Raw genomic sequence first — 14,329 nt, 5'->3', positions numbered from 1 at the left:
GGGAAGCCTGGCCACAATGTGTGTGTGTAGCACCAGATGAGCGCTCATTTTCAGTGACACTTAAGTGTGCCATTTTACCATGACCCGGGGAAAACATTGTCAGTCCTTACGAGTACTTTACCCTGAATATGTGGAACTGTTTTCAGGGTGCCAGCTGTGAAGCTGTTGACATATTGAGTATCATCAGGCAAGGGATAGGAGGAACACTATCATAAACTCCTTTTTCATGTCATGCAACTGTTGACTAACTGTTGACTCTGGGATAGGAGGCACTACAGTATATCCTAGATTCCTTTTTTTACTGTATGTCCTGAAACTGTTGACTACTGAGTCTCCTCTAGTCAGGGGTAGGAGGCAATTTTATGTTTTTTGGAGTTGTACCTTGGAGGCGTTAAAATTGAAAAGATCAAGCGCTGAACTGCCATCAGGGTAAACAACACTGAAAAAGCAAGACGTCAGATTTTGTTTTCAGCAGTCTACTTGTAGAAGATGCTTAAATGAGGATCACTCCCAAGCCAGTGCTGTGACTTGGCTGGCTGAGTATATTCAGCATGCAGCTGCGACAGCATTTGCCTCAGTATTGAAAAGAGCCAGAACTGTTTAGAACACCTACTGTACTTTGTTCTCAGCAATGGGAAATGTATGATGCAGCATTCTGCCAGACTGCCTTTTCCTTGAAGTTTCCACAGAAGGTAGTGGTTGTGGGAAATCGTAAAAATAAGGGAGCCGAAACCACAAGTTCAGTCACCATAAAAGCACTGATGCCCTCTAAGTAGAACCTTTCTTAAGAAAATAATTTATGGAATTATCCTAGCTTTCCCAGCATTGATAAATCTAAGGTATACTTAAGACAAGGATGACAAACTCGTTTGCTATGATGGGCCAAACTTGATTTAAATGTACTCTCAAGTAGGCCACAAATATCAAATAGTATCAAACTATTAGATACTGTACAACCATTATTTTATTTAAAATATCATCATTGTGATTATTGTACACTATGTAAATCTATGCTCCATTGAAAAGAATATTGTCTGGATGTTTCTTATGAGTTAACTAAGCAACTGTATACACCCACCCCTGGTTATAAAACAGCTCAATTTACATTAACTTTTACTACAAAGAAGTGTGGATTTTAATCCCTGTTTTTCACTGTACAGGGAAATTTTCACTACAATGAAGGCACTTACAATGAGCTCTCATTTACTTTATTGTTAGCCATTGTCCTTATTTTCAATAGCTTCGGTTGACACGTAAACAAAGAAAACAAGGAACGTATCCCCCTGGTTGTGGAACGTGAAGTGGGAGAAAGGATTGAAAATGGTGAGAAGTTGAAAGATATTGGAATTGCTATAAACTGTTTGAGTTTCTAATTTGTACAGATTTTGTCTTGCCAACTACTACAGTATGCTAAATTAAATAAGCTAATTAGCATAAACATTTAACAGTGTTGTAATTTTCACAATTCAAGACCCCTAAATTAACAGTGTGTAAATCAGGCAATTTACTAGACCTCAGGAAGGCTTAAGATGATTTAAGTGATTGCTATGAGAAATTTCACATTACAGAGTTGTTGAGGATTGAATTACTCTTGCATACTGAGGGATAGGTGTATATGAATATCAATTAGTAAACTACAGGATTGAAATGCAAGTTGCACTTGAGCTGGGATTAGTGATCAGCATCACCTGTAAACTCTGCTTGAGAGACTGATGAGACCAACATGACACATCATCATAAAGTGAGCAGCAGCACAACAATATGTTGTGCAATTGTCACTTTTAGTACTTTTAGCTAAAAAAAACAGAATCGGTAGAAGGCAAATTTAATAAGTTACTATGTGACACAAAATCAGAACATAATAGTTCCAAAGCTATTGCTATTGCTCTGTGGCACCTCAAATCGAGCATGTCAGCTTTCCATTCACAGCTCCTAAGATATATAAATTATCCCTCTTGTCTTGAACCATACAAAAAGCTTTTCTTTAACTCAAGAACAATAATTACTAGGCCCTGTCACTGTTTTCAAAAATCTCCTACTTAGACAATGTGAAACACTACAGTTTCTACAGAAACACTACAGTTTCAGTGAGATCAATGGTGATATACTGTAGCTGCTGAAGCTGCTCACAGGTAAAGCTGTGCAGTTTGCAGACAATTATTTATTTTTAATCAGATCATTTCAGTGAAATAAATGAATCCATTGCTCATCTGATTCACTCAAGTCTTTCAGCTCAGGGAGACAAATGGGGCATCGAGTCAAGCAAGTCAACACAGGAGAAATGCAGTAGTTCTTACCCCAGAGATCAGAGAATGAAGGGAGGATTTGGGAACCTCAAATCCAGTGTAATACAGTAAACATTAAGCAATTGTATATTGTAAAACTCCATAAAACACACATTGCTCTCACATTCAAAGTGTCTGTAGTTCTCAGGACTGTGGTGAAGAATTAATTTTGCTGGTTATTTCAGACAACTGCATTGATTTAGCTTTGAAAATAATTACGTCAAACTGCTGTAATAATACTAAGCACAGGATACCTCTACTACTAGAAGAGAAGTACATACTTTGTGTTTTAAGGCAAAGGACAACTGTACGTAACAAGCAGGCAAACCTTTCATCATCTAAATTGTCTATATAACATATTTCCTCTCAGATTTTCACAAAATATTCATATTTTTTTCCTCACACTACACATCTTTTCACATGGAAAAAGGAAAGTAAGTATTTCTCTGAATGTCACATTTTATATTTCTGTATCAGTCACTGAAACTGGTTCTCTGGTTCAGACTCAGCTCAAGTGGTGTTGTTTCATTCAAGTAAATTGGTGAATCAATGACAAAAATAATCAAACTGCCCAACTCTTGCAATATGAATTTTTTGCCCAACATTTTCAAAAATCATCTTTTTTAAGACAGTTCTTTAACACACTTATCCTTTCCAAATATAATGTATATTTGGCACAAGGAGCTAAGAGGATTCAATTTACTTTTTTCCTAAAATTTTGAAGGGAAAACAAGTAAAAAGGTCACAGAAATGAGATACTTTGGACTGTGTAAGAACTAACAAAATAATAGACAGACACCAACACTGATAATCTGTTTCAGCGGACTTCAGGAGTACGTGAATACCTCTGGTACTCTGATCTGTTATTTAACACATCAATGCACATTTGAAGCTCTTTGATCTAAACTATTTGAACTGTGCAATCTTAACTTAAATCTAACACATACTTAAAGATTAAAAAATAAAAAATGCTCTGGGAAAAAGAAAGAATGGTCTTTGTACGGTGATATTACAATTTTAAATGCATTGACTTGTTTTGGACAATACACTTTTTGTGGTTTTATGATTCTGTGACACTAAGTAACTAATAAGTATTCATATTAATTCATAATATACAAAATGTAAATGTTAAAAATTAATGTTCTTATATTTTTTGGTGTTTGAGGGGGCATTTCATCATCATGTAAATCATTGAGCAGTTGTTTAGATTATGTTTATGAGGGAAGAATTAATATATCCAGTACTGTTTATGGATTAATTTTACTTCATTTTAGTTATCAAGTTACTTCAATTAAGCATTTAAAGTGAAATTGCTACCTTACTTTTACAAAAGGTTTCAAGTATGGTCAGGTCCAGATAAGGTTTGGTGAAATATGCTTTCCCGAGTGCTGAACCGTTTACTTTCATTTATTAAACTATTTTACACGTTTTAATTTTGTCATTTTTCAGTTTCAAAATTTTCAGTGTTGCTAATATTTTGTTTTAGAAGTTTTTCATTATTCACAAGATACATTTTGAGGCACTGTTAAGAAAGTTTGTTTCCGCTTTTTTTTCATATGCGTATGTTAATTTTTAAAAGTCGTGAGTTCCATCTTGTGTTGTTAGCTGGTACTGCAAAACCTCACTAGAATGTACTTTTATGCGTGACATTTTGCAATACTCAGCTTTTAAAAACAAATCAGAATTCAGAAAAAATGACTTAAGATCCTTCTTGTAGCTTGGTTTTTATTAGATTTTCAGTCTTCCTTTCTTTAATATGAGTGCAGCGCAGTAGCGTAGTTTGCCTTGCAGCTTGCGTCATCTGTTTCATTTAACACAAATAAATATAGATATCAATAGATACACTATCTGTACATATAGAGAAGATACTGTATATGTACAGATAGTAAAACATAAAGTTTTTCCATGCCGGGGACAGTCTATTTTTCTTGCTTGATAGAATCTGGACAATTGGTGCGTATGTGTAGCGTACCAATTCATCAGTTGTTTACACTTATATATTCTGCTACATGTTAACAATAACGCATTTTAAAATAATTCCAGATGTCTGTGAATGAAAAGGGGATGATTGAGTCTGAATGTTGGTTTCTAAACAATCATCAGTTTATTGAAGTTGATTGAAGATTTTAAACTGAGAAAAAAAAAGTCGAAGGCATACTCCTGTAAAAGAGCTGCGAGTAGTTTGATATTCTGCCACTAGATGGCGCTATTATACAGACAAAAATCGAGCTGTTCTTTATACATTACTAATGTGTTACTTGTGCATTAAATAGTAAAAAAAAAATGTTTTCCTGTCATTGTGAACACAGCAGGAGAAATAATGGAACTCATTAAAATAATGGAACAGATTAAGGTAGTTTAATGAACACAGTTCATGAGCCTATCTCAGCAAGCAACAGGCGCCAGCTGGGAGGGAGCACATCACAGGGAGCACACAGACACAGACTAACACACACAAGGGCTAAGTTTTCCCAAATGCCAATTAACCTACTTGTATGTTTTTAGACTGTGGGAGGAAACCAGAGCACCTGGAGAAAACCTCCACAAACATGGGGAGAACATAGAGACTCCACAAAGACAGCACATCAGGTCCAGAATTGAGCCCAGGGTCCCAGTGCGAGGCAGCATTGCTAACCAATCCACCCCCCCCACCCCCCCCACTGAAATATTTCAAAATAATCGTGCATCTTTTGGTGACAGTCATGTTTGTTTTTTTCCCTTTCCACAACTAAAGGGGACAGCTTCTGCCCCTTTACTGCTCCTTGTTTATGGGTAATGACGACACTGAATGCAAGAAAGAAGATATTCATGCAACGTAGAATTCATTGAACAGCTTTCTTTAACTTGGTCAGTGCTGTAGTCACAGAAAAACTGAATGTCCTTGTTGTTGTTGTTTTTGTTTCTTGCAACAGGAGGTGAAGAGCAAGTCCAAGATCTGTGCCAATGTGTTTTGCGGGGCAGGGAGAGAATGTGCCATCACTGAAAAAGGAGAGCCAACCTGCCTTTGTATTGAGGTGAGTGTCTCTTTACAACTGCAGTTCCTGCGTTCCTGTGTTCAGGAACACAGCGGAGACAGGCCAGGGTCACGGACACAAACCATCGTGATTTAAAGAACTTTAGTTCATGAACCCAGTTCATGAAGCCCATTTGGTAGTGAGTAGTTAATGGAGCCAGCTGTTTCTTGGAGGAAGCAGGCTTCAACAACAAGGCTGAGCAGCTTGTTTCAGTCTCCCGCTACCCTCTGAGTTTTAAATGTGCTTCCCCATACTTCCCACTTGTGTCCACTGGTTCATGTTTCACTATTGATAGTGGTGTTGTCCATTGGGTTAGCTTTGCAAATGCTTGACTCAGGATCTCCGTCCTTGTCACTTTCTTCTCTTCTCAGCCCTTTTGCCTGAGTGGAGAGCCAGGCGGCAGAAAAACAATTGAAAAAGTTTAGGGACAAAGTTCTTGTCTGTGAGAGAAGTTCCCTCAAGACTCCAATGAAACTACTTGTAGTTCAATGAGGCTTGCTTGTGTAATAAAAGCCTAATTAGTGGGACACAATGTAATATAGGATATGTCAAGAAATATAAAGCACATGAATAAAGTCACTAAAAACATGTATCACCAGTGATTATTTTCACAGATAAGAGAGGGGAAAAATAATTGCTGTGCTAATGGGAAATCATGGGCTGCACGTGTCACAAGAGGTTTTTAATAAAGACCTGAATTTGGTTCAGAGGTGTTAAAGCTTGCTTTGTTCCAGTCCAGCGGCGCAGTTCGTTATCCCTAAATCCTTAGACACAAACCCCTGAAAACTGAAACCCTGGGAGAGTATCTAATCTGTCTAAGATAAGATCACTTTGTTGGCCATATACAATTTCTTGCATTAGGAATTTGTCTTTTCTCATACCCCAGCTTGCTCTCCATGAGACACACAGGCACGCAGACGGGGAGAGAAGCTTGGGGTCAGAGCGCAGGGTCAGCCATTTATACGGCGCCCCTGGAGCAGTTGGGGTTAAGGGCCTTGCTCAGGGGCCCAACGCAGTATGATTCCTCTGTCAGCTGCGGGATTTGAGCCGGCAACCTTCCAGCCACAGGCGCAGATCCTTAGTCACAGAGCCACCGCTCCGTATTTTCAAATGTTCAGTCATGAGTTCTGGAGGGTTGCATTCTGTAGGGAGGCATTTCCCCCTCAGATAAAGAACCTCACTTTCTAACTTTGAAAAAGAGTTATGAATAATTTAACAACAGTTGTTGACGTGAAGGACAGCAAGGACGCGGCAGGCCTGAGGGCGGTGTCAGTGTGCTGTAGGGGAGTCTGGTGTCACAGGGGTCAGCGGCGCAGGAACCCCTGTGAAGGGAGAGGGAAAGGCCTGAAGCAGCGTGGGATCCTGGCCGTCCAGCTGAGGAACGTTATTAAAACTCCCGAAATTAATAACCCGGACAAGCCATCAAATCTTAAGTGGATTAGCCTCAGGAATCCGAAAACCATTTCTAATTTTAAAAAATGCTGTAGGCCTCCAAAGTGGCAGAAACAAAATAGTCAGGTGTTATAATCGGGAACTGCCAGTGTGCATTTTTCTTTAACTTTGGAAATTTAGCGTGCAAAAGAGCCCTTTCTCCATTAGAAATGGAGTTCCACAGCACAGGAGAGCTCACCTCAGACACCTCAGAGATGGGGGGTTTAATCTGTTTCAATGGGACAGCACCATGGACGGCTCTTTAAAGAACTTTCTGTTTGAAATAGAGGTTCTGTATGAAATATATGTATTTTATTTATACCAAGGCACAGTTCCTCTATTGATCACTGACGTTTGATTTCAGTCTTATGGACGTCGAAGCTGTCGACTCATTGTGCCTGAACTATTTATAAGAGTGAGGTCAGGTGCAGCCCTTTTGACCATAAAGTGGTCTGCTTATCGGTTTGTTGAATGTTTACTAAACGTGCGTGACACACACGGAGTCTCATTCAAAACCAATGCTTCTTCCAAGTGCTTTGTTTTTTAGTTTTGTTCTGTGGGGGGGTTTTGACTCCTGTCACCAAGTGTCCTCTCCTTTGCGTTTCACGTTCAAGGAAAAGGTGGGCAAAGGGTTGATTAAACTTGATTTTTTTCGAAATGTCGTGCTGGTGTGTGGAATCCTTATACGCGAGCCTGCCTCCGAGTGTTGACCTTCCTCCTGGGGTTGCGTTACAGTGTTGCGCTGCGACAGCCGCTGGCGTCCCGGTTCGAGAGTCAAGCAGACTGATTGCGTGTTGGCGTAACTGGTGTCGTCATCTCTTTAGGAATGCAAACCTCACAAGAGGCCCGTGTGCGGCAGTAACGGCAGGACCTACCGGAATCACTGCGAGCTCCACCGGGACGCCTGCCTGACGGGGCTGAAGATCCAGGTCGCCCACGACGGACACTGCGAAGGTGGGTGCGACCCAGCACGGCGCTCTCGGGGCCTGCTGTTCCAGGCTCAGCGAAGAGGTCGCCGTGCCGACGACTCGCCCTCCTGGGAAGAGCTGCGCAGGCACTGTTCCCTGTGAAGGTGTGAAGGGAGGTTTATTCTGTAACAGAGGGGCCTCCTGGAATTCAGGCTGACATTTTCTCTCCCTCATCCAAAACCAATGTTTCCTTCCCCATTTAATAAGGTGCTTTGTTTTTGTTCTGTGGGGTTTTTGACTCCTACAATTATACCTTCCCCGTCTGATTTGTGTACCATTGTTCACAAGCAATTTATATACTCAAAAAACATCTCCTTTAATTACCCTAAATGGCACACATTTCAGGACCAGTATATTTAAAGTTAATCGTTTGATCCTTTATGCGGAAGTCCATGTAGGACACAACAATATCCCTTACTGCGCCTAGCTGTCAGGTTCCTTTCTGAATACAACAGGTGTCTATACAGCACAACTGACCCGTCTTACGAATCTACTGTACACAGATGTTCGACTGTTAATGCACACTGTTACAAAAATCCCTAAGAGAACTGATGTTAAGTGTGCAGTACGAAACAGGGAATATGTCCAGATATTTTCTGTATCAGGATTGGCCTGCTGCATGACATAATCAGACCATATCAAACCAGGTGCCAATGTAATCTGCTGCCTGGAGTGTTTGAAGCAGCTGCCAAGGGTTGTCTGGTGGAGATGGCATGAGATTAAAGCGTTAAGCGATGCTGTGAGCTGAGTGTGCATAAATCCTTGTTAGTGGGCAGATTAGTGTTAATAAACGAGGGATATAAATGCAAGGTCTGAATTAATTGGGTCTATCAATCTTAAAACTAGGATTAAATTAGTTATTAAATTAATGTAATTTGAATTTTCATTTTGTACACCTAGGATGTTAGAATCTTTCAGAAGTTAAAAATTTGACCCCTCCAGCCTGTGTGGGTAGCGTTTATTAAATACACACACAGTACTTATTTTCTTTATTGTGTCATTTGTTGCCGTTCTTTGAAGAGTGTGCCTCTCACTTTTCAGTTTCGTTCCTCTTTCCCGTCCTGCTGTGTGTGAAGCCTAGTGTGAAGCTCGGCTGTTGTCCTCGGCAGGCCTCATTCAGTGAACCCCAACATGAACAGGCCCTGAACGTTTCTGCGGAGCAAAGTGAAAGAAGGAGCTCGGGGAATACACCAGTGTGCCCTGACCGTGTCTCAATCAGCCTCAGAGCACAGCCTGCAACCGTCTGCTTCAGACAAGGCATTTTGAAGGCAGGCTTACATAAATTTGACTGTTAGTGTAGCGGAGCTAGTTCGGACACGGTGACGTCATCGCCCTCCCTGCGGGTAGCAGGGACCTCAGCCGCCTGGGCTGAGGGGGGTCTCCTTTAGCTCATGTGGCTGGTTCCCTGTTGCGTTGGTGCCCCAGGTGTTGTTGGACGAACTGGTGGGGTGGAGTGGCGGAGGGCAGGAGCCCGCGCGGAGCCGTGACGGTCACATTAGGGTGACTCTTTGTTGAAGGATTTGATCTAGAGAGCTCATTTTCCAAAGCTGTGTTAACATGAACAACAGACACCACTTTGCTTCTTTCCACACCTGTGCTGTCTCTTCTAAGGAACCTTTTAAAAGAGATTCTGATTTAGAGGCATTCAGTCATAATCCCACAGATGACAGCTTTGCACTATTGGTTCATCAGGCAAGCAAATGTCTGAACCTTCAGAGATTTACCAGCTCTTGGAAAATGGGGGTAGGTCTTGATCTGGATTGAAAATTAGGGCCTTAATAGATTAGTAAGTCAGATAGAGTAGTTAATTTACTACTACTTAATAGAGTAGTAAGTAAAGAAGACATTACGGACCACCACCCTGACTTTTATAAAGTACTTTCGCCCCGTGCTGAGGTGATCAGTGAGCCACAAGTAGACATTCCATTTTGCAAGCAAAATGAAATGTGATGGTTTTGTATGACCTGGTGCAAAGGAGCTAAGAAAATGTGTTTTCTTTTTTTGTTTTAGAGAAGAAAACTGAGAAATCTGCAGCAAGCCCAAGTAAGTCAATCCAATCAAAATAATAAGTGTGTAAATGTGTACAACACAGTAATTATCATATTTTATCACGAGATTCTTATTCCAGGATTGATTGTGCCTGTTTGTTCTAACTTTGGTCTACTTTGACATGCGGTACTGCAAATGGGGAAGTAGGAGGCACGTCTTTATACAAAAAGGTTGTTGGAGCATTAAACAAGCTCAAGCCCATTCATGTTGGCAATGATGACACCCTGGCCTCTTTCAAGAAACCGGTGTACTGGAACTACAGTACTAAAACAAGCAAATAAGTTATATGGATCAAATAGCCTCTTGTTTGCAGAGTTTCTTAGGTTTATATGTTCTTTTCTTTTATCCAGTATGAAACATTCTTCCATTATTAATACTATCAGTAAATGTAATACTGGTTGGCATTCACATGCAAAAATACAGACTAAATTGCTTCACATTTTTTTCTGAGTCTTTGCTCTGTTGTCAGCTGACAGAATAAACAATACAATTGTTCTCCAGGGATTTTAGAAAATCCAACTTACAAGTGTTCTGATGGTTCCTGAAGATTCCTGTACACATGGATGATTTCTATCTGAAAATCCCAACAGAAAACAATACTGAATTTCATTGAGAGACAGGCCAGGAAGGTGAGCGATTGAGCTGTTGACAATGAGTCATTGCTTATCAGTGTAACTCACCATTAACCTCAGATGGTTAAAAGGCCCCATTTCCAGATGAACCAAAGAAACTACAGGGAGGTACATTTAAAACAGAAACCAGGGGCACTTCTTCACACTAAAGTTGAAGCTCATATCCTGGCTTCTTTCAAGAAATGGCCAGATGATTGGTTGGCCCATTTAGCTACTAAGTACTAAATGGGGTAGATGGGTCTAGTGACCTCTTGGGTACAGTTGTTCTTAAGATCACACAAGGCTTCTGCAAGAGGAGCAGTGTTCCTGCCGCCTCCTGCATCAGCTCAGCAAAGCTGCAGCTTGAAACAAAGAAGCGTCCATGTACAGCCTGTGAGGTCCTTGAGCCACAGTCAGATTCAGAACTGTGGCCAGTGGCAGTTAAAGCAGACAGGAAACACAAGGTGATAATTACAGCATGAATCAGGCTGTGCTTTGCCAGTGATATTGCCCATGGGAATGTTTTACCAGATATTGTGATTTAAAAGAATGAGATGAATCATTTGGAAGCATTGAAACTCTAGTTTTTCGATGCAATGCAGGTGGTTTGTCTCCCATGTTGTAGCCCCCTGAAAATGTATTATAATTAACTTCATTTTATATTGTGTCTTCTCAAAGTGGTTCACCACACAAAAAAAGGACATTACGTAATAAAATAAAATTAAATAATTTTACAAAGCCAAGAGGACAAAGCAAATATTGAAGATCAAATATTGAAGGTAAAAGGACAGAAAAGTCTTTATGAAAAAGTGTTTTCACTTTTTCATAATTTTAAGGTGTTCTTAAGCTGTTCAGAAGTATTTACAGATCTTCAAACCAAATTTTTTTCTTCTGTTTTATGTTTCTGGGTACTGTTTTCCTGTACTGTTACTGGTACTGTTTGTAAGGGAAGAATTGCCACTCATTGGAAAGGAAGGGTGAAGAACACAAAACGAAGTGGTCTGCAGGTGAAGAAACTGAATTTTTAAAAGCTTATGTATGAGCCACAGAAATGCTCTTGCTCCCCCAGTTGTGTGCTACCTTGCCGATCGCAACGAACTGAGAAACCGCGTCATCGAGTGGCTGCAGACCGAAGTGGTTCCAGATGGGTGGTTCTCCAAGGGCTCCAACTTCTCCGAAATCCTCCACAGATACTTTAAGGTTGGTGTTGGTTTGTCTCCTGAAAGGGCAGACGTTCATGACGTTGTCAGCATGGAAGAGACCAGCAGAGCAGATTCCATGGGTTTCAAACTCTCGCTCGAAAAACTCACAGGCTCTTCTTTTTCTTCTCCACACTGATCTCACTTCAGCCATTCATTATCTTAAGAATCAACAATACTCAGGCAATGTAATTGAGACTAGCAATATAAGTCAGTTACTTTAGTAAATCAAATAACTGATAACCTGATAAACAGTGAGACAGTTTGCTCAGCTCTTGCTAGTATCAGCTTATGCTGTGTTTTTCTATTTCCTGTGACAGCCTTATTTTACTTTGTTGTACTCTAGATGTTGAACTTGTGCTGTAGATGTTGTACAATGCATTGCAAAGCCAGATCAGGTTAAAACAGCATCTGTATTTGCCCTGTTGAGAAAAACACTCCCAAACCAGCAGCAGAAAGCTCGGCCATCACGAGCATCTTGTGTCAGACCCTGTGAGAGATTTATAGCACCAGATTGTACTGTGTCTGTGGCTGCTGTGGTTTTTCTTAGTGTTTTGTTGCATGTTTTTTTTAAACTTTTTTCAGTAGGCTTGTTAGCTCTTAACAGAACTGTTTAACAGTAATAACTATTAACTGCTGCATCAATTTTAAGTTTAAACCTCAGTAAAACTGGTATAATTAATTCAAATTCAAAGAGCTTTATTGGCATGGCCGATGAATTACAGTGTTACCAAAGCAGATTGAATTAATAAAATTGAGACCATGCCCGCATTGAAATGGCAGAAGAGGGTGCATGAGATACAGTTAAGAGCCTGTGGGAATCTAAATCTTTTTTAAAAATGGTGAAAAGACTCAAATGACTCAAAAAAAAAACAACTCAAAGGTGTTACAGGACTCAAATGAGAAATGGACCTTTTTATCGGAGGCGCGCCTTTAAAAAAAACACACGTCTTGCTCGGTGTTTGCGCGCGTTTCCCTTTCCGTGTCTGAATTCGTGGCCGGCTGGCGAGAAGCGGGCCGCTGTTTCTGAAGCGCCTGGTCAGCGCAGCCGTCCCGCAGAGGAAACGCGCGGATTGCGACTTCAGCGGCAGATGACAGCGGCTTATTCTTCACGATGGGGTTTGCCATGGCGATGCCTCACACCGGGGGCGGCCGTCTGCTGTGCTAATTTCTCAGTGTTGAGCTTCGGTTTCTCTAAATCTTCTAAAGCCTCCTTTTGTGGCTTGATTATTTGTGTGACAGCTATCTCAGGCCTGTTATGGACAACCACGATTGCTTTTAATTACGCGGCTCCCCCACTGGGAGAGAGTCCAGTTTCTCACCACGTGCTGTAGGTTAAAGAGGTATTGGGAGATCCTCTAGTTACTCTGTTGAGATCCTTTGACAGCTGTCAGGTCTGCCTTCATGCTACTTGGACTGAATTTCTATGGCTCAGGTCGGTGCTGGAGCCGGGGAGAGGGAGGGAGGACAAATCAAAAGGAGTTCTTGGATTCAAGCGTCAGTTATCAGAAAATTTCCTGTGTCTCTGCAGGTGATTCGTTTATATGAGGCCTTGAATATGCAGAAGGTTTATTGGAAAACCTCTGTCAAACTGATAGATATGTTCTGTTCTTATACGAGTTATCAGGTACATGGCCTTAAGAAGCTGGTTAATTAATAGCCATGAATGATAGCTCTTTGTACTGCTTTTGTGTCAGTAAATATGTAATCCTGATGACTGCTTTTATACTTCTCCTTTCAATAATGTGGAACTCATGGATCTCTTGCCTAACTTCATAACTCTGACATCACCCAGCATCAGAGTGCTGACAGTAGCATGCAAGGTATTGAACATATTTTATTCCATTATCATTATCTGTGGTTTTCAAAGATTAGTTTATAGTCACTGAATTGCTCTGGGATATTAGGATGACTTAATCGCATGAATATTCATTGGTGACCAAGACAATTGTAGCACACAATTTCAGCTTGATCAGATCTGCACAATTGCTGGGCTTTTTTTAACTTTGTATATCAAACACTTGTGTCCCATTTTAAAGAGTTTTTTACAGTAGAAGTTCTTAAATAACTCACCTGTGGGGATTCATTAACCATTTACCAGAAATACGTAAGGAAAATGGACAGATGTTTGATCAGATTTGCCACAATTTCCTATTTTCATTCATGTTTTTAGTTGATGTAATGCAGTGCGACTGTTTCAGGTTTTTTGTCTAAAGTGAAAATTGGGTACTGGAGTAGTTAACAAAAAATCCCTTTCCATTTGAAACACTTAAGCTGAAAGATTTCTTTGGTAGCCCTGAATCTAATGAGTTCTGTCACCAAGCAACTGTTCTGCATCCAAAGCTCTAAGCCTCTTTAAGAAATGGCAACAAGTTAATGAATAGAGAGTTTCTTTTTTAGCAACAGACTGTTAAGAATTGAACCATTTGCAGCCACTGGAATTTCCAAAGTCACCCAATAACACCATGGTTATTTTAAAGATTGTATCTGCTTTTGTTTTTAGAAATAACAGACTGTTGATCAGAATGGTATTGACAAACATACGACATATTCTACTTGTGTTCCAAACATATGAAGTACGGTATATATTACAGTTGTATGTTTTTGTACTATGTGTATACTGTATATACTGCAGTTTAGCATTACTAGAATATTATCTTCCTTCTCCAGAAGGATTATTGGTTAATGGAGACAGCTGTCTTTCCCTGGGGTGACTGCAAATCCTTTGGGGAAAAAAAAAGAAAAAAGCTTTTGAAAACACATTGCCTTATG

The 14,329-nt window shown here is 40.3% G+C and overlaps 1 protein-coding gene across 1 annotated transcript in view; it reads left to right on the top strand.

The window, feature by feature from the left end:
* Nucleotides 1–14,329, top strand: part of LOC148676022 (follistatin-related protein 1-like) — a 51,900-nt gene that overhangs the window by 30,121 nt on the left and 7,450 nt on the right. Inside the window, exons 3-6 of the mRNA XM_088600446.1 lie at nucleotides 5,198–5,299; nucleotides 7,555–7,684; nucleotides 9,709–9,741; nucleotides 11,428–11,558. Of these exons, the coding sequence (XP_088456572.1) occupies nucleotides 5,198–5,299; nucleotides 7,555–7,684; nucleotides 9,709–9,741; nucleotides 11,428–11,558 (396 nt within the window). The remainder of the gene's footprint in view (nucleotides 1–5,197; nucleotides 5,300–7,554; nucleotides 7,685–9,708; nucleotides 9,742–11,427; nucleotides 11,559–14,329) is intronic.

This window comes from Lepisosteus platostomus, chromosome 2 (genome assembly GCF_059453375.1).
Source record: "Lepisosteus platostomus isolate fLepPlt1 chromosome 2, fLepPlt1.hap1, whole genome shotgun sequence".
Classification (NCBI taxonomy): Eukaryota; Metazoa; Chordata; class Actinopteri; order Semionotiformes; family Lepisosteidae; genus Lepisosteus; species Lepisosteus platostomus.
Note: the sequence above shows the minus strand (reverse complement) of the source record. Positions and strands in the feature narration are given on the sequence as shown.